This window comes from Penicillium paradoxum (genome assembly GCF_028828445.1).
Source record: "Penicillium paradoxum strain IBT 22861 chromosome Unknown utg000004l_segment0_segment0, whole genome shotgun sequence".
NCBI lineage: Eukaryota > Fungi > Ascomycota > Eurotiomycetes > Eurotiales > Aspergillaceae > Penicillium > Penicillium paradoxum.
In genome coordinates this window covers 491,954-513,368 of record NW_026643182.1, presented here as the reverse complement: position 1 = coordinate 513,368, position 21,415 = coordinate 491,954, and the positions used below count along the sequence as shown (strand labels likewise).

Below are 21,415 nucleotides of genomic sequence, written 5' to 3'. Positions count from 1 at the left end.
TAGCTAAATTAAGTTTAGAGATAATTTTTTAGCTAAATAAATATCTCCGTTACCTAAGACCGAGATTTAAATAGAAAAAGCTAGTAAAAGTATATAGCGTTATTAGTAAAGATAATAAAGTATTTTTCTCTACTATATAATATAATTAATATTAGACTTTAGATATTAATATATAAATATTCGCTTAGCTTAGACCTAATAAACTTTCCTTTCTAAAAGATAGAGTATAACCCTTACCCTTAATATATAGAGTATAGGGAAAAGTAATATTAGTACCTTTCTTTAATTTAATATCTTCGGTATAGGTTTCTATCTTATAAATCTTATTTTCTCTAGTATAATAAGTATATTAGTAAGCTAGATCTAAAGAAATCGTAAGAGGAGACCTATTACTACTTTTAGTAGTAAAAATAGAGTTTAGGGATCTAGTTAGTATATCTAGATTATTAGAAAGTATAATATTAATCTTATTAATTCCTAGGTAGTTAAACTAATAATATTTACCTTTATAGATAGTAAAACTAATAGTAGTATTAAAACTAAAGCTAATAGTAGAATTAGAAGCTTTAAAAGTTATAATATTATTTTTAACTAAGGTACTAATATCTTCCTTATCTAGTATAGATATAGAGATTAGGCTAGCTTTAAGATTCGGGGTAAGCTAGACCTTATATAGAATAAAAGGTCTAATATATTCGTCTAATATATTCGATATTCTTAAAATAACGTCTCTATAGCCCTTAGTATAAAAAGTATCGCCTATAGCTATAGATACTAGGACTATATAGGGCCTAAAATTAACGAAAATAGACCTATAAGAGGTTATTGCGGAGCGAAGCGAAGCAATTAAATCATGGGCTTCGTATGTCACGTGACTGGGCCCTTCTACTGGGTCCCAAATCCATAGCAAATAATGTCAGGTGATATCTATTAGGCCTAATCCGAAAAGAGTATAGTATCTTAAAGTTTGAAGGTCACGTGATCTACTCAGAGTAGGGGAGAACGGGCTAGGGTGTATTGGATCACGTGATCTACTCAGAGTAGGGGAGAGCGGGCTAGGGTGTATCGGATCACGTGATCTACTAAGAGTAGGGGAGAGCGGGCTAGGGTATATCGGATCACGTGATCTACTAAGAGTAGGGGAGAGCGGGCTAGGGTATATCGGATCACGTGATCTACTAAGAGTAGGGGAGAGCGGGCTAGGGTATATCGGATCACGTGATCTACTAAGAGTAAGGATAGCGGGCTAAGTCGTACTATACCTAGCGCGGAACCCCCTCCGGATAGAGGGTATAACTTAGATTTCTTAACTAGGAATACTAAGCTTTTAAAAGAGAAAGAGTAGAAGCTATATAATCTAAATATATAGAAAACCGCGCGGAGCGCGGAACCCCCCGGAGGGGCCCCCCCCGGTAGGGGGGTATAATTTAAATTCCTTAACTAGGAAATACTAACCTTTTAAAAGAGAAAGAGTAGAAGCTATATAGAGGATAGTAGTAACCACTTTAATTTACATTTAGTCTATATAACCTCGGACCTAGTCGCTTCGCTCCGTAACCATTATCCGACGGCCGTAGGCCGTCGGATCGCTAGTATAGGTACTAATACTAGAATTAATTATTTAGTAAGAGATATTATTATCTCCTATTAATAAACCTTTTTTTAATACTATAAGTATACTAAAGATAGTATTTATAAAGAGATTATTATATTTTATAATTAGATCTCTAGAAAAAACTTAAGGGAAAATAGTATTTACTATATAGTTTAATAAAATAATATAACCCTAACTATCTACCTAACCTATAACTTAGTCTAACTAGGGAACTAGGACTTACTAAATAGCTTATTATTAATAAGAGACTATATTAGAAGATATACTATTTTTCTATAAAGAGTAATTTCTAGAATAGTAATTTCTAGGATATTGTAATATTTATAAAAAATAATATTTTCCTCCTATTTAAAAGGCTTCTTTTTCTTCTTATTATCCTTACCTTTAGACTTAGACTTATTATTAGAAGAAGAAGTATCCTTTTTGTTATTTCTACTAGACTTTTTATCCTTATTAGAAGTATCCTTAATAGATATAGTATTAGTAGATAGGGTTAATTAGGAAACGTTAAAAGAACGGTTATTAGTTTCTACCTTAATAAACTCGATATATACTCTTTCTATAAAAGTCTTATCTTTTTTATTAACTCGTAGGTTCTATAAAAAGAAAAGATAACGAGGATTCTTAGTAATAGTCTTCTTAAACTAATATAGCTTAAGTATTTAAGAGGGTTCTTTATCTATAAAAGTAAAATTACGAAGCGTCTCTTAAAACCTCCTTATAAAATCTGAGGGAGATCTATTTTTATACCGTAGGTTAACCTACTTTAAATAGTAGGTATAGGCTTACTAGCGATCCGACGGCCGTAGGCCGTCGGATAATGGTTGCGGAGCGAAGCGACTAGGTCCGAGGTCATATAGACTAAATGTAAATTAAAGTGGTTACTACTATCCTCTATATAGCTTCTACTCTTTCTCTTTTAAAAGGTTAGTATTTCCTAGTTAAGGAATTTAAATTGTACCCCCTACCCGGGGGGGGGTTCCGCGCTACGTATAGTACGACTTAGCCCGCTACTCTTACTTTTAGTAGATCACGTGATCCGATATACCCTAGCCCGCTCTCCTTACTCTGAGTGGATCACGTGACCTTCAAACTTTAAGATACTATACTCTTTTCGGATTAGGCCTAATAGATATCACCTGACATTATTTGCTATGGATTTGGGGCCCATTAGAAGGGCACAGTCACGTGACATACGAAGCCTATGATTTAATTGCTTCGCTTCGCTCCGCAATTAATAAGACTTTATAGTATACGTCTTCCGAAGCTTACTATAAGCTTTACGTATATCTATAATTTAAGTAATAACTAATAATAGTTTAGGTATAAGAGTTTTCCGAATATAAATAAAGGTTCGGGTATTATAGGATTACTAGTTATTAAGCTTATTATCGTACTTTTTCCGAAGTATCTTATTAATTTCCTTAATCTCCTTTATTCTTTCTTAGATATCTATAGTAGTAATCGTAATATTATCGTCGGGTTATACCTCCCTTACTTCTATAAGTAATACTTATTCTATAGCCTATCGAGAGACTTCGAAGTAGTTAGGTTTACTTAGGAGGGGAATACTATAAGAGATTATCCTAGTATAGTATCGATTATTAGCTACGAGAGCTAGATATATAGCTATTTTCTAATCTCTATAGTTAGACTATCCTTTTAGTTTTAGGACTAAATCTATATAGTTAATTTTATATCGACTAACGACGAAATCCCTAATATTAAAGGATTCCGATATATTAGTAGTCTATATAGGGTTCGGTAGTTAATAGGAAGTTAAACGGCTAATAAGATACGGCGGTTAATAGAAGTCGAACGGCTAATAAGGTCCGGTTAGTAATTAATAGGGTGTCGAACGGCTAATTAGAATAATAGGATCTAGTATTCTACCTAGGTATTCGGATACTAGAGAGAAATTAGGATGACTATATAGGGTAGGTAGGGTAGGGTATTATCCGGGACGACTAGTAAAAAGTCTAAAAAACACCCTATAGTGGGTCGGTGCGACGTAGCACTAGGTTCTCGTCGGAGGAATCAGAAGATGCGAAGCTTACAGTTATATAGAGGCTCCCACAGCAAAGGACTTATAACCTATCAGAGAGATGATCCTATACGACTACTCATAAGAAAGGAGTGGACTGGAAAGTCTTATATTACGTAGAGAGAGAAAAGGGAGAAGAAGGAAAGCTAGCTAGACTAGACTAAAGTGCTAGGAGATCACGTGTCTTCGCAACACTAACCTAACTTAGGTTAGGTTTTAGGGCTATACCTTCGCACTAAGGTTAGGTCCGGGTTATAACTTTCGACCCGGCTAGGTTATTAGCCTAAGTTAGGTTATAAATAATATAAACACCTTAAATTATAGGATTTATAACTTATATAGATTTTCCCTATATATTTAAGTATTCAATTTACAATCCCTAATGGGTAGAATCATTCTTTAGTAGGTCTAGGATTATTGATAGAGAAGATTTAGAACATTAGACGGATTTACTATAGTTCTAATTATTAAGGTTCTTTAGTATTAGAAAGTCTATACCTAAACTATATATTATAAATATATACCTCTACCACTTAAATATATAAGTTTTCTAACCTAGTATACTAAGTATAGCATTATTTTATAAGAAATCTTATATTCTATTAAGTAATTAATATATTACTAGACCTTAAATCCTAATAAATAAGGATATTTTATCGAGTTTTATGTTAAGGTGACTGTTTATCAAGGCAGTACTTATTGACTAGGTGAATAATAATACGAGAGGGATACGTAGTTAGAACGAAGGGTATTCGATTCTATATTGGTTATAAGACTAAATCTTGCCTTCCCTATCTATATAGGTGTCTTCCTTTTATGATTTGGTTTCCCCGCTTCTCGGGACCGGATTATCTTAGTTCTATCCCGTTATCGTAGGGTATTCGGAGGGGTCTCCTCCGTATAAGAGAAAGGGAGCCTAAGGTAAAAAATAGTATAATTGCGGAGCGAAGCGAAGCAATTAAATCATAGGCTTCGTATATCACGTGACTGGGCCCATCCACCTACGGGTCCGAAATCCATAGTTCTAATGTTATCGGTGAGAATCGGCAGAATAATTATTAGCTATTACTATAGTAGGGGATAGAGAGGGCTAGGGTACATCGGGTCACGTGATCTACCTAGAGTAGGGATAGAGAGGGCTAGGGTATACCGGGTCACGTGATCTACCTAGAGTAGGGATAAGGTAGGCTAGGGTATATCGGGTCACGTGATCTACCTAGAGTAAGAGCTAGGGCGTACTATAGCGCGGAACTACCTTAGAAAGCCCCCTACCCCCCCCCCCCCGCGGGGGGGGGGGGGGGGGGGGAGGATTTATTCCTTAACTAGGAAATACTAAGCTTATAAGAGAGGAAGAGTAGAAGCTATACGCCCTAAATATAAAGAAAACCGCGCGTAGCGCGGAACCCCCCGGAGGGGCCCCCCCCCGGGTAGGGGGTATAATTTAAATTCTATAACTAGGAAATACTAAGCTTATAAGAAAGGAAGAGAGGAAGATATATAAAGGAGAGTAGTTTGATTTATATTTAGTCTATATGACCTCGGACCTAGTCGCTTCGCTCCGCAACTATTATCCGACGGCCGTAGGCCGTCGGGATCGCTAGTAAAGAAATACTATAATAACTATCCCCCCTTCTCTATAAAACCTATCCCGGGGTTTTAGGTTAAATAAAGGGAAGTATAAGTTATAAGGTAAGAAGGGTTCCTATTAAGTTTATCCTTTTCTCTATCTTCTAGAGCTTTATTAGTATAGCTATAGTAGTAGCTAATAGGCGGGATATTAGCGATCTAGTACCGGAACTAAAACTAATTTAGTATCTAGGCTATTTACGTTTAGACTTAAAGTCCTTTAATACTACTAAAGGGGAGATTTTCTCTATCTTTTACTAGTATAATATAATTATATCTATTTTTTATAAATAATATTATATAAATAAGAAGATTTATAATATAGTATATTTTTAGATTTTTATTATAATAGATCTATACTTATCCTATATAAGTACCTATTAGTATAATAAGAGATACTTAGGATTTTTCTATTATCCTAAAATTTTTAAAAATTCTTTTAGATAATAAAATAAAGTTATTAGAGTAGATCTATATAGAAGTTACTAAAGATTTATATAATTTAGTATAGGTATTTAATATAATAGTTATTAATTATTATTTATATTAGAATTTAGTAAATATAAAGAAATTATAAGCTATAAATATTTTATAGCTATTTTATTAATAATTCACTTTCTAATAATAGTCTAGCTATTTTAGGTAAATTATAATAAATTTATAAATAGTTATTAGGCGGATATATAGATTATATTTAATAGTTATAGTTTAACTTTATTAAATTAGGGTAGACTTTTAAGTTTACTCCTTAGGGATATAGGATATATTTACTAGACTATTACGAAATAGAGATATTTAAAGTCTATTTCTAATATTTTTATAGCTATATTTAGGGAAGCTATAGGAACGATCTTACTTAATACTTTTAGGATTAACGAGTATAAGAGATTTATAACTTATTCTCCTTAATAAAAAGGAAAGTACTATATATATAATTCCTTTCTTATAATAAAGGTAGCCTAAAATAAAAGAGGAATTTATTTTAATTTTCTAACTATAATCTTTCTTTCTTTATATTATTTTATTATTATTTATATATAGTTCCTTATATATTTTATAAGTAATCTTTTTATATCTTATTATCTTATCTTTTATAAGTCCTATTTATTTCTATATAAACCTTTTTTTATTATAGTATAAGATTATAGTTATAGTTATAATTATAGTTATAGTTATAGTTATAATTATAGTTATAGTATAAATCCTATTAATAATCTATCTATAGATTAATTTATACTTTTTTTTTTTTAGCTATTTCTAAAATAGTATCTAAGATTTATAACCCTTCTAATATTAATCCGTTATTAACTTCTCTTTATATAGGTCCTATTAGGACTATTTATTATACTCGAAACTCCGGTTTTTTTATATACCTAAAACGAAATCGTCTTATCTAATATCGCCTAAATTAATATATTATCTATTTATATATAGCTAAGAAGAAGTAGATTACTAACGAACCCCTTAAGGTTAAGTATAAATCTAAGGCTATTAGTTCTATCTCTTATTAATATTATATAGAGAAATAATAAATATATAACTTAGTATAGATTTATTCGCTTTTCTTATTAGTATTAAACCTTAATTATATAGGTTCTAAGTAGTATTATTAGTAATATTATAAATCTAACTTTAATTATCGAATAGTCTATCTAATTTTTTAAAAAGTTAAAGGATCGCCCTAACTATATAGAATAAAATAGGGTTAATAGGTTCCGATTTTTCTATAGGCTTACTATCTAAGCTACTATTAAAAGTAGGATCTATAAGTTAATCTCCGACTTTTTAGTATTAATCTATAATTACTAAGCTACTTATAGTTTTCCCCTATCTTAAAAGAAGACTCCTATTATAAATATTATTTTCTCCTTTTTAAGTATATTTTCTTAATAAATTAATAAGATATCGCTAACGTTTATAAATAGTTCCTCTTTTCTTAAGGTCTAATTTCTTTACCTTATCTTAGTCTTTTAGCTATACTAGCTAAGCGGAAGACTTATAATATTTCTATTTACTACTTTATTTACTATAGGGATTTAAGTTATATCTTATAGAATACTATAAAGTATTTATTTATTAGAGATCTAATAATAGTAATTATTATAAATAGTTAAAATACTAATATAAACTCTATACTTTCCCTTAGTATCTAGACTAGCTTTCCGATTATATTAGATATACTATAGATTCGTTATATATTTAGTATAGTTTCTAAAATTATTTTATTTTCTTATTTTTAAAAGTTATTTCTTCTATAATATCTTAGAGATATTTTAATAATAAAATAAGCTTATTTCGATCTAGATTTATTATCTTCTTTTTATTAATAGGATATTAATTTTAACTATATACTTTAAGCTTTTTTCTTTTTTTCCTTAAGTTTTCTAAAGGATTTAATAGCTTCTTTTATATTTCTTATATTTTCTTTTAAGATCTACTTATTATATTTAGTAGGCTAATCTTTCTATTTTACTAAGAAATATCTCTCTTTATTAAATAATCTTTTATCTTTAATATTTTTAATTTTCTATTTATTAGACTTTTTAAGTTTTAATATTAGTAAGGTTTCGGATTTTTCTCTTTTCTATAGTTCTAAAAAAGAGATATAGAATATATTATATATTTTATTATATTAGTTTAGGAGACTTAACTAATACGTCTAAAATCTAATAGAATTTAAAACCTATAATAGTCTAATATATCTTAGGGCTAGTTTCTTAGTATAGACTTTAAACTTTAGACTTCTTATTAATAACCCTACTAAGTCGTTTTTTTTAAATACTATATATTTATAAACGGAGTTAAATTATTTCGCGGATAATTTAGAAGCTTTTCGCTATCGTTCTATTATATCTTCCTATAACTTTTTTAGAATCTTAATTCTTTTAGTTATAGCTAGAACCTTCTTTTTATACGTTTTATCTTTAGAATATATATAAAAGTTAGGCTTATAGCTTATAAAAGTTATAAATAAAAAGTAGTCTATAGTTATTATAGATATATTATACTATTAATAATAGTTTTAGCTATATAAATTACTCTATATTAATAAAATATCTAAAATAATATTCTAATATTTAATTTATATATTTAGTTTAACTATCTATTTAGGGGTAAAACGTAGTAAAAAGATATAGTTTTATTTTACTTTTATAATATAATTAAGACTAAAATTTACTAATAAATATAAGGCCTTAATTAAATATAATACCCTATAAAGGTCTATAGTAAAGTTCTACTTCTATATAGAAAAGCTCTATAAGCTTAGGGGTATTAATTAATATAGAAATAGTAAAAATTAGAGCCTATTTTATTATCCTATTAATAATAATAAGAATACTATCTACTATATTATTTTTATAAATTATAAGTAGTAATCTTATAATAAAATCTATCGATAATTTAGCGAAGGGTTAAGTAGGAATCGGTAGTATTCTAAGTACGCTATATAGCTAATATCTTAGAGCTACGTTTTCTTAATATACTATATATTTAAAGACGTATTCCGCGATATCTTAGTATATATTTTACTAATAGAAATATCTTTATAGTAATATTAATATTCTATATTTACTAAAATATCCTACTAAAGTATTATTATAATAAAGACTAAGGAGTTTTTTTCTTAAGTTCTCCTCTATAGGGATATAGAGTCTTTTTTTATATTTTATAATACTATATAGATTAACGCCCTAACTTTTATTATCTAGTTTTAATTAGGAAATAATAAGTTTTTAGCGGCGTATCTTAGGATCGCTATCCTAGATTTTCTTAATTAGGTTTTATAGGTCCGGTTATACTTCCTATATATATATAGATTAGTTTTAGTATATATACTTAACTATTTTATAAAGTATCTATTAGTTATAATCTAATTCTTTCTATATAGCCTAGTTAGCTATTTCTATATTAACTTTATTACTATTTATATTAGTTTATTTTAGATTAAACTAAGATTTATTAGTATATAAATTATTAATATTTAGTAATTTAGCTATAATAATACTCCGTTTTAGTAGTATTCTAATAACGATTCTATTATATAATAGTCTAAGTAGATCTTTTACTAAGGTATCTCTTAGTTTTAGATTTACTTTTTAGAATAATATATTTATAGGATTTATTTTTCTTAGTCTATATTTAATAAAAAAGTTATATAAGGATAGGAATATATATTATCTTATTTATCTTTTATTTAGCTTTAGCTACTTTATAAAAGTCTATAAATTTATATAATTAGATAGAATTTCTATAGATTAGATACTTCCTTCTAAATAGTATCGCTAATATTTAAATAAGTAAATAATAGCGAATAGTTTTTAATCTAGAGTAAAATAGTTAAGTTTAGCTCTACTAAATTTTTAGGATTAAAAGACTATAAAATACTATTTCCTATCTTTATTCTTTTAGAATATAATCCCTTCTATATTTTTATTAGAAGTATTAGTTTTTAATTATATATCTCTTTCTAGATTAAAATAATATAATAATATTAGTAATTAAAATACTATAATTAGATAGTAAAATATAAATTTTTTATAGATATTAAGTTAGACTTATCTAAGTTTTCTTTTATTTTTTAACTTTTTTAGTAAAGAAATTAATAGAAATATAATCTATAAAAACTATAGTATAAACTAATAGTAAAAGTTATAAAATCTAATAAATATTTAGATATTATAATAGCTTTTAGGAAGTTCTTAGTTCTTAATAGATTTTACTCTTTAGAGGTCTATAGAGATATTTTTTAAACCTACTATAAATTCTAAGAACTCTACCTCTTTCTAATAGAAAATATACTTTAAGATCTTTATATATAGGCTAACTCTTTTAAGGTTTTCGAGGACTTTTTAGAGGTATTTTATATAAGATTCCTTTATTAGAGAAAATACTAATATATTATTAAAATATACTATATAGATTATATTAAAATAATTTTTTAATATATTATAAATATAACTTTAGAATATAGTAAAAATATTAATTAGTTTAAATAGTATAACTATATACTTATAATATCTATATTAAGTATAAAATATAGTCTTCTACTTATCTTCTTTCTTAATATAAATTTAGTAATATATATCTTAAATATCGACTTTATTAAACTATTTAGCTCTTACTAATCGGTCTAAAATTTTTAAGATAAGTAGTAATAAATACTAGTTTTTAACTAAGATTTTATTTAGCCTCTAATAGTCTATATAAAAGCGTAATTTATTATCTTTTTTTAGAATAAAGAGAATTAGTATTCTTATAGGATTTTTAGATAGTTAGATTTATCTATTTTTTAGATTTTTATTAATATATTTCTAAAGTTCTTTTAGTTCCTTTTAGGATAAAGGGTAAATTAATCTATAAAAAGAGTTTTCTTTTAGTAATATATTAATAATATAATCTATAGTCTTATTTAAAGAAAGGGTTTATATATTTTTTATAGAGAAGACGTTATAGAATTCTTATAGTTCTAAAGGTAAATTAAAAGATTCTTTTATATCCCTATCCTCTTTATATAGGAGCTATACTTCTTTAGGTATTTTTACTATAGTATAGATATATATATAGTTCCTATACTTTTTTATAAACTAATATAGGGTTATAGCTTTATAGTTTAAAATATTAAAATATTATTTTTAGTTTAGTAGAGAGAGATTAATTTTTTAGTTAATTAAGATTATTATTAATAGTAGCACTAAACTACTTAAAATCCTTAGATTTCTATTAATAATAATATAAGATTATATAAATATTCTAATAATTCCTTTATTATCTATAATAATTATAAAAATATTCTATATCTTATATATAGTTATTTCTTTATATTCTACTACTTTAATAATAAAAGATATAAGTTTTTATAAATTTATAACTAATAAGATCGACTTCTATATAATTATCTAAGTCTATATAGATTTTAATTTTTCTTACTAAGATCGGAGTATAAAAGCGTATTATTATTCTAATCTAAAGGGTCGGAGTAAGGGAATCTACTCTAACCTACTCTTATTTCCCTATTATTTTATTAAAGATCCTTTTACTTTTACTAGTTACGCTTTTATTTTCTTTATTAGAGAGTTATTTAGATATTTATTTAAAAGGTAATCTTTACTTTAATAGATATAATAAATAAGTTTCTTTTTTATTTTTTTATTAATAGAGTTTCCTTATCTTTTTAACCTTAAGTCTTTTAGATTTCTTTTTTTAGAGGAGTTTTTATTTTTATTATATTTTTCGAATTTTCTCCTTTTCTTCTTTATATCTAGATCTCTCTACTCTAATTCGGTCGCTTTTTATTTAGATTTCGTTTTCTAGTTTTAAAGCTCCTAAAATTTTAATATAATAAAAATTATCTCCTTTTAAGTTTTTAGAAGAGTTAGATTATATTTATAGATATAGGCTTAGAGTCTATAATTAAGTTTTAAAAAAAAGATAAAGGCTCTTTATTTCTTACTTTACTTTAAAAAATATTTTTCTAAGAGATTTAACTTATAGTAAAAGTATTTTAGATTTTAATTATTTTACTAAATTATTTTTTATATTTAGTTAGTAATAGTAATTTATATATTTATAAAAATTTTTATTAAAGATAGAGTCTATTTTTTAAGGTAAATTTATAAATCCTATATAATTTAGTTTAAAGTTAAAAGTATTTTATCTAAATAGTTATACTAAAATTATTAGTAGTTCCTATTTATATAAAATAAAGTACTAAAAATCTTTTACTTTTTAGTATTATATTTTTTACTCGCTTTTTTAAATTCTAAATATAATCTAAGTAATTAATCTTCTTTTTTTAAATTAAGAATTCTTCTATAAAGTTAGAGTTCTTAAAACGGATTTTCTAACTATATAGATTTAGTAAATTACTATAGATCTAACTATAATATATAGGTATTTTAGCTACTCTTTTAAGCTATTTAATTCTTATTATAAAGATTTAAAAGATTTCTTTTTTAAGAATTATTTAAGAATTATCCCTATTTCGCTAAGAATTTAGGGTAATTTTAAAAGGTTATTAATTATCTTTATTAATAGTAGTAAGTACTTCCGAAAGTTCTAATAAAGATTAGGTCTCTTCCTTCTCTATCTTATAGATAGTAAGATTTTCTTATAGAGGTATCTCCTTATTACTCTATTAGGATTATAAACTCTATCTCGTTATTATTTCTTTAGATAGTTAAAGAAGAAGATTTAGAATTATTAAAGTAACTATTTATTAAGGTAGTACTTATTAACTAAGTAAATAATAATATAAGAGGGATACGTAGTTAGAACGAAGGGTATTCGATTCTATATTAGTTATAAGACTAAATCTTGCCTTCCCTATCTATATAGGTGTCTTCCTTTTATAATTTAGTTTCCCCGCTTCTTAGGACCGGATTATCTTAGTTCTATCCCGTTATCGTGGGGTATTCGGAGGGGTCTCCTCCGTATAAGAGAAAGGGAGCCTAAGGTAAAAATAGTATAATAAAGAAATACCGTAACATTTCACTTACTATACTACTAAATATCAAAGTTTTTCTTAATATGACTAAAACAAGGAAAAATTATAGTGTTTAATTTAGATGAGTATGAGGCACTTTATATAGAGAATTATATAAAAGTTGGGTCCAATTGGGTTTTTATTAGGTTATCCGGTGAACCCAACGTTGGATCCGGTGTGGGCCCGGGTCGGGGGTTTGGCACCGGACCCAACCTAGGTCCGGTGCCGGGTCGGGATATTCGACCCAATTCCGGTGCGTGCGGAAGTCTAGCTAAAATGAACTGATAGCATAACTTAAAGTTGTTCACTTTGTAGTGCATAGCTATTCTCTTTTATAGACGTTATGGACGGGCTAAGGCCGATGGTGAGACATCTGAAAAGAGGGGGGGAAAAGAGAAAGAGAAAGAGAATAGAAAGGGAAAACAACCAGAGTCCGGGTTGGCCCGTCTCCCGTCACACAAAAGAGCCCTGGCCCCACAGACTTGGCAGGCTTTTACGTTGACAGTGGACTCCGTAGTACTCCCAGGTACTTCGTATGCAGGACTAGGATATATATAACCACTTATCCCCCGGTGGCTTGAGTGGAGTCTTACCAGGAAACGGGATTTAATCAAATCCAAGGCTACGTCTCAAAAGCTTGGCGACATCAATCTGATATGCTGTTTTCTGTTTATGTGCATGCATATATCGCCAAGGGCCGGGTCGGACAAGTGGGATTCCACCAAATGGACCCATGGACCACCACCCTCCCTAGAAGAGGTACAATATCCCGAAATCAAAAGAGATGCAAAGCCACCATTCTGTACATAGTAAATCGAGAGTCCGATCTCTCCTTGTCAGATGCCGACGGCCCTAATGCACCTACGTCGACTCGGCTCAACTTTCCAGTGTAGAGTAGTCTCCATTGACAACAAAAACAGCGGGAAATACCACGAAACCTCTCACCGTGACCCTCGACTCTACGTTTGAATGATCACACCCTTGCGACCCATTGCTTCTTCCATATGGAACCCAAAGACGAGACGGTAAAGGTCACGGAGCCAGGAGTACTGGCCGCTTTGTAGCATCGTCTGACACGCATGCGCAACATCGATAGCTCCCACCCGGGCTTGCAGACCAACACTCCTGAAAGCCGGGTCAAATGCCACTACCTTTCTATAATTCTTCAATAACGACGTCTGCCACGCGGCAGAGCCAAATGCATCTGACGGAAGCGATTTCACGAACGAAGAGAGATTCTGGTTCCCACCTCGTTGATAGCCACTGATTATGGCGGCTTTGGTAATCAAGGTCTTCAATCGCGTAAGATTGGGGTCTTCCGGGATGGTGGTCACCGTGTTAGCCGACGACGCTGTGTGCCCGGACGACCGAGAGTTCTCCGAAATACTGGATGCATTGGATGACCACTTAGTATGGGGATTATTATGCCCGTTCCCATAACCCAATACGAGGATATTAGGAATCGGAGCTTCGTCGGGTGAAACTGTTGCAGTATCCTCAAATATGGTTGTTGGGGTTTCGGGGTTGCCGAGTTGGCTCATTTGCTCATCGCCAAATTCCAAATCCGACTGTTGCGATGTTTGATGGAATGCCTGCGAGAAGGTTGTCTGGCTTGGCCGTGGCGTTCCTCGGTCGGAGTTGCGCAGATTATGAAGGGTCCAGCCCTCGCGGAAGATATCGCAAAGCTCCCAGCAGGCTTGAACCGCAGACCCCAACAATTCCTCATCCAACGGCTTTTCTTCCCTCTTGCTCTGGCGGATGCTGAACAGCATTTCGGCTAATGTCCAGCAGGCACCCAACAGAGAGTCTGTCTCCGTGATGCGGGTGCGTTGCTTCATGAGACGATGGCACAAGGTAATATAAAAGTCCAGGGTTCTTTCGCGGAAGGCATCAGGAAGAGTTCGATCATGGGTATTGTAGAGGTGATTGTTCAATTCAAAACTGACCCTCAAGACCGAGTCTGAGAGGTCGGTCTCACGGATTCGGGCTTCAAATAGCGCCTGACAGAAGTCCCGGCAGAGATCAAGAGTCGGATGGATTTGTGAGGCATAGTCATCGTCCCGCGTGTCATAAAGCTTCTGGCAAAGTCTCCAACATGATCGCCATGCATCCTCTTGCGTATCATCACTGTGGCATTTTAGGAGCCGTTCCCGGTGGATATAGCTTAGGTTAGCTAGCGTATTGCACAATGTCCAACACTCATCGAGGGCAGTCCTTAGGGCATTTAGCTCGGCCTCTTTGCTGGCGAGTCCTGGGTACTGATTAGTTTCATACATCTAGCTTCAATAAAAGTAGCCTTTGTCCGTTTACCTTCAGGGATGTCTTGACAAAGGTCAGCAAGGGATATCATGAATTAAAACATGGACAAGGGAGGTGGGATATAGTACCTTCCAGGCCACCCGTGCGAGTGCGCCTCTCAAATTCTTCAAACTCGTGTCTTGTTTGTGCACGAGGTGTCGCCCGCTCGGTACAATCATTGACTAGATTGAGGGATGTTGTCAATGGAGGTGGTGATATTGGACTATTTCCAACCTGAATAAATCATTTTCATTAGCACATGGAATCATCGGGAAGGTCTCAGCACGGTTTACTTTTCTTGTCTTTGGGGGTACACTGATTACATTGGCTTGCTCATCTGAGCTGATCGATGCTGACTGTGACTCCTCTGTACCTGCAAACGTGGATCGCATTGGCGCCTGGTGAGATTCACCATCATTAGCCAATTCGGCAGCCGCTGCGGGTGATTGAGTTCCTACAAAATCACCAAATCCAGGTGGAGCATGTATTACCGATTGAGGAGGCTCATCCTCATCTGATCTTGTGCTGGGGGCCATATGACTTGGGTATCCAGTTTGAATCTGTCATAGTGTGAGCCCACTGTGATCATTCCCCGCAATTTGTACACACCGTTAGCTCCGGTAGAGTAGACATCCCTGATTCGCGTATAGGTTTTGGCGAAATATCTCTATTGGATTTGTCACAGTCATCGCACTCATCGCAGCCATCGCAGCCATCGCAATCTGTCTCATTTTCAGTGGGGGCCGAAGCCCCCGATAAGTTGTTTATCGCGCGCTCAGGTGCGGAGAAGTGGGAACCCTCATTTCCATCAACAGATCCATCAAGAGACCTATCTCATGCATCAGCGACATTACTGATAGAAGACTACAGTCTTACATTGGAATCGAGCGTGGGGAGTAGTATATCGGACTTGCGGACTCGGCGCGATAAGGTAGAACAGATAGCGGCGACCTGACGGCCATGACCGAAGGTATATAGGGGGGTCAAAAGAAAAGCTCAAGGGAACATCTGGGAAAAGACGGGGGAGCAACCGACACTTGAGGAGCTGAACCCGGTCCTTATCCATCGGTTACCTAGCGTATATTACACGTGATTCTGTACTTCATTTGTACTCCGTACCCGTGGACATATCTAGTGCCTGTAGGTAATTAGTTTCAGGTACATGGCATACTTAAATAGCTCAGGAAGAAGCAGGATATTTCGAATATGGCGCCGAGCGTATACTCTGGACTTCGCATCAGTCATGCCATATCATTCCAACCAAGGACTGAGTGCAGAAGAAAAGTCTCGAGAAAAAAAAAATGTACTGTGAAGCAATCGTGTAGCCATTACGGAGTAGTTGGAATACGTTACGGAGTACGGAGTATAGCTCTCTGATTCGTTCCAACAGATGCAAGCGCTTTTGTCCCCAATGCAGTATGGTCAGATGCAGTCCCGCCTCGATATGACTGGTCGGTGGAGACCAAGCTGCATGTTCATCACGGCGCCTATCTGACCCCTCGTTTATCAGGAATGTTCAAGATCGAGTGATACTTCCGTATTTGTTCCCTTTCAATCGCATACGTTGTACTTCGTAGACGCCTTGGGTTGCCAATCCAAAAAGAAAAAGAAAAAGAAAAAGAAAAAGAAAAAGAAAAAGAAAAAGAAAAAGAAAAAGAAAAAGCCTGAATCATCATCGCAATCGACATAATATTTCTCTACTCCGTACTTTTCCATAGAATAGACAACGCATTCGGATAAAGGTATATTGGGTATACTGCAGATCTTGAACGGACGTTGAGCTGCCGGATCTGCCGAGTTGGCCAGAGCCGCGGAAGCGGGGAATTTACTCAGTTAGATCGGGTTAGACTAGGAACAACCATCCACCGTCAACAGTTGAACATATATATACCCATCGTACAACGCTATAGAAAGGGAGGCCCGGTGAACCATCGGCCACGGAGATGATAAGATCTCCCTCGAATGCTAATCAATTGCCTCGGTAAGACGAGCGTATACACCCATGCTACACAAGGACTCGACAGGCATAATTTGACATTTCACAACATAAGAGATGCAAAGAACCGACCTTGCCACTAGTGGGATCAGAGCAATGTCGGGGGCTACAAATAGAGCCGACCTATGCTTGGGGATAAGATTTCAAGTCGCTGAGCTGCACTCCGGAAAATTGATTGAATTAACGATAAACCAAGACGCAAATGCTTCCCTTAACGCCGTATCTTATTTTGTAGACTGTAACGCCACCCTAAATGCAATAACCAGAAGAGTCACCCGTAGAAGACTTCGTCTCCTCTCTGGCGGGGCTTGAGTGAATTGTTACATCTCAACCCAATCCAGTGCCTCGGGCGAATTCCAAACCATGGCAGTAGTAGCATGTGGGAATCAGCCAGGACTGATGATCACATCATTAAGCTAATAGCTTGTTTGACTTGCTCTCACTGTCCCCCAGCCCACAGATCTCAGAAGGCGGACAATGGACTCAGCATGGCCAAGCAACGAAGGCAAATGAGGTACTGGTGGAAGTTTCGGCAGGAACGCTTTGGCTTGGAGTCGATGACAGGTTTACTCGTATGAGGAATCGATTGGCTTATACTTGAGCCTTAGAGCGGTCTTTCTCGGCAGAGTTGTAACTGTGTAAAATAAGCGACGATCCCTGGGATGTAAAATACTGAGCTCTCTTTCGAACGCACCGGAGAAGTTTCTCAATCAAATCAACGTGCGTCATGATCATTCGCCGGCAACAGTACCGTCTGCAGCCAAGCTGGTCCATAGCGTCACTGGAATAAATTAGTTGATTAGTGGAGCCCAGCTGCGATATGTCGGAATCTGCCTACCCATCTGGGACGCCATCATCCAAAAGCTGAAGATACCGTTCCCAAAGGTCACCGACGACCTAAAGCCGAGTTCAGCAACAGGCCATACATCACGGACTGAGATATGGTTACTTACCTTGCCGCATGAGAAACAACGAACTGGAATGATCATTTTAGCGATTGAACACAGCACACAAGCCAAGAGGATGAGAAATGAACAAGCGACGGGGTTGATTGAAGGTAAATGATGTCGCTTTGAACCAGACTTTTTTTCCCGCGAAGATCGCAAAGTTCGATCTAACCCAATCAGGAGGATTGCGCTTTTCTGCCAGCTATCTCCGCTTTACTTTTCCTTTGGAAAAAAAGTAAATGGATCTGCCATGAAGATCCCCAGACTTCAGTTTCTGCAACTCTGCTCCAATCTGCAAGAGCTATGGTAGTCTGAATCGCATTACTTTCTTTTGAATTTTTTATCTGTCTCTCGATTCTAGTTTCCGCGCGAAAATGGTGGCCAATCAATCAGCACGACAGCAAAAACGATCCCGGCTCAGCGATGCGGCCTTGGAGAAGCCTGCCCGGTCAAATGAAGAGAGATCCAAAAGGCGCCGGGTCTCCGCAGCCAATGAAACCCAGAGCTTGCAAACAGTTGAGCCGGCCGAAGATGTGAAAGAGGTCTCCAATAGCGATGCCCAGACGCAAGATGTCGAGTCCAGGCAAAAAACCCCCGCGTCCTGGTCTTTCTCACGCCCTGTCGGCGGTCGTTACAACAATTTAGATCCAATTTTGACGGATGATGAAGCGTGAGGAATATTTCCATTGAAAAATAATGAGACATGTTCTGACATTTTTTTTCCAATTACAGATATCTACTGGTTGGGCTCGATACAGCCGTTCAAGTATTTGCAACCTCAACCTCTCGCCTGTCACGTACCTTACAAATGGAAGCTGGCCAACAGATTATTGGCTTTAGCTTCTGCCCAGTGGATCATGAAAATCTCTATATTCTTACATCTTCGGGCTCTATCAGCAAGTGGAATTGGAGTTCTGGAAAACGGATCGCACGCTGGGAGACTACCTGCACAACCATCTCTACGTGTCTGGCCTCGATTGGAAAAGAAGAGAATACAACTGCTCTTTCTTTCTCTATCACTTTGCAAAAGAATGGAAAAAGACAGGTCTTGATCAATACTTTAGGGAACAAAAAGATTCAAGCCACCACCGCACTCGAGACTAATCAGAAGCTCAATAGCATCAAGGTCACCCGCGACGGTCAAGTGATCGTCGCTAGTGACGGAAAGCATCTTTTCATGGGCACTACAACGAGTGCAGAGCTTGAGAACCTTGAGACTGTCCAGTACGCTTGGCGCGAGACAACCCTTCCCGTCAACGCGACTTGTTTTGATATCAAGGCCCACGGCTCGGGATCAATCGATCTGGCAGTAGGAGAGAGTGGTGGTTCTATTCTGATCTACCAGAATGTCTTGAATACATTTTTCGGCAAGGGTAGTAGCGACAAGAGGTCTTCGCCTAGGAAGTTGCATTGGCACCGAGGCTCTGTCAACACTGTTCGTTGGTCCAAAGACGGTACGTATCTTCACTTCCATATGATATTTAGAGAGAGATTGCTCATCTGAAGCATTAGGAAACTATATCATCTCGGGTGGTCAGGAGTCGGTCATGGTTCTCTGGCAATTGGATACTGGCCGGAAGCAATTCCTTCCCCATCTTTCTTCCCCTATCTGCAACATTGTTGTCTCGGCCAGCGGCAGCTCCTATGTCGTTAAATTGGCCGACAACTCGGTCATGGTCCTGTCGACGAGAGAGTTGCAGCCTTCTAGTACCATCACAGGATTGCAGTTATCCCCAGACATGGGAGGCTCGTTGGAACCTTCCAAGGCATCTGTTGTGGCGAAGTTGCACCCGCAACAGCCAGAGCGATTGATCGTTGCTGTTCCAGCTTCTCACCAGCTCACTCAAAACCAGCATGGTTCCCAGCCTGCAAATGCGGCTGTGCTTCAGACATATGACATCCGTGCCAACTCCAATATCTCCCGTCAAGCCCTCGCCCGAACCAATGCGACTACACTAAGTGTCAGCCCAGAAGGCTCTCAGATTATTGCACCCGATGTCAAGCACTTGGATATAGTGCATGATGCGAAGTGGCTGGCTACGGTCGATACCTGGGCTCCACACCCTCAGGACGTGGAGCCCCTCGATCGCTCTTCCAATCATAAATCTGCTGCCGCTCTGCGTCCGGAGGTCTTCTTGAAGTTTTGGAAGTGGGATGCTTCGTCTGATACATGGGAACTGGTCACGCGTGTTGATGGTCCTCATTTCTCTGAGAATCACCACTCGGCCGTACTCGACCTCGTGTCTCGACCTGGTGCTCACGAGTTTGCAACTCTTGGTGCAGACTCTGTTCTCCGCTTTTGGTGTCCAACTGCAAAATATCGAAGTGGGTTGAAAGCCAAGGATCAGCTGGAGCAGCCTCTGAACACGTGGAAGTGCCGTGGTATCGTTGATCTGAAGGGGTGTCTTGACGCTACCCAGGATTCTCCTCTGGATGTAGCATGTATGAATTTCTCCGAGGATGGCTCGGTACTGGCCATCTGTCTACCATCCACATCGGCGGTAAATGATGGCCTTGTTCTGCTAATCGATGCACGAAACTGTTCTGTACACTACCGACGTACCGGTGTATTCCTTGGAAATCCATGCTCAACGAGTTTCCTGGGAAGCCATTTGGTCGTCGCTTCGACGCACTCGGTGGCTGTCTGGAACACGGTCGACGATGTCGTCAAGACCATCCAATCGTCTGCGTCAGTGGATTCGCCTGCCGGAAACTCACAGCTGATTGCTGTGAACGCGAGAACCAAGTCATTGGCAATTGTCACGAGCTCATCGCACAAGAAGCGACGTAAGGTTCGATTCCATATCAAGATTTACGATGTCCCGTCCTTCGAAGTCGTGTTCGAAGAGAACCTTCAAAATTCCCCGGTTGCGCTGCTCTCAGATGCTTATTCCGGTGATTACATCGTCGTTGATTCTGCGGCAACGGTGCAGCGACTTGGTTGTCTGGACAAGGCATCCCAGAAGAGCCAGAACAGTCAGTCTCGTGATGTGACCGGCCATATTGACAATGGACTGGCCACTCTCTTCAACCGCGGGCCAGAAAGGCTCGTTCAACATGACGATGTGGACGAATCATCTGCTCAAACCAAGGGGCTGGCCAGTGTTTTTGGTGAGACACCCTCTTTCTCTTTGCCTGCTATTGGTGTTCTTTTCAGGAACGTGGTTCAAACACTCGGCGCCAACTAAGCTCAGGGGTATTAACCACGTTGGTGTCTTCTTTGGTGCACTGGTGCACTGGTGTAGCGGTTGGCAGGGGTTTTCTGTTTTTGAACATTGGGATTGTGAACAGCGAACAATGTATGTATACATAAGGGAGCAGAAGTCTTCCAACATTTTTATCTCTTTTTTCTAAAAAAAGGCACACAAATTTATCGTACCCTTTCTTCAATCTACATGAACAACAA

General features: G+C 35.3%; 3 protein-coding genes across 3 annotated transcripts; 1 reads left to right on the top strand and 2 right to left on the bottom strand.

Annotated features, from left to right (window-relative positions):
- Positions 1–13,727: 13,727 nt before the first annotated feature.
- N7457_003962 (uncharacterized protein) lies at positions 13,728–16,028 on the bottom strand (the record flags this gene model as incomplete). Its single annotated transcript, XM_057175007.1, has 5 exons — positions 13,728–15,019; positions 15,156–15,300; positions 15,360–15,626; positions 15,676–15,895; positions 15,943–16,028. 5 exons carry the CDS (start codon positions 16,026–16,028, stop codon positions 13,728–13,730), a joined length of 2,010 nt encoding a protein of 669 aa, XP_057032054.1.
- A 1,625-nt stretch (positions 16,029–17,653) lies between these two features.
- N7457_003961 (DNA-directed RNA polymerase core subunit RPB10) lies at positions 17,654–18,051 on the bottom strand (the record flags this gene model as incomplete). The annotated part of the gene is made up of 4 exons (XM_057175006.1): positions 17,654–17,696; positions 17,757–17,843; positions 17,901–17,959; positions 18,016–18,051. 4 exons carry the CDS (start codon positions 18,049–18,051, stop codon positions 17,654–17,656), a joined length of 225 nt encoding a protein of 74 aa, XP_057032053.1.
- Positions 18,052–18,383: 332 nt separating this feature from the next.
- On the top strand, positions 18,384–21,197 carry N7457_003960 (WD repeat protein; the record flags this gene model as incomplete). The annotated part of the gene is made up of 3 exons (XM_057175005.1): positions 18,384–18,679; positions 18,742–19,463; positions 19,522–21,197. 3 exons carry the CDS (start codon positions 18,384–18,386, stop codon positions 21,195–21,197), a joined length of 2,694 nt encoding a protein of 897 aa, XP_057032052.1.
- Between the last annotated feature and the right edge of the window lie 218 nt (positions 21,198–21,415).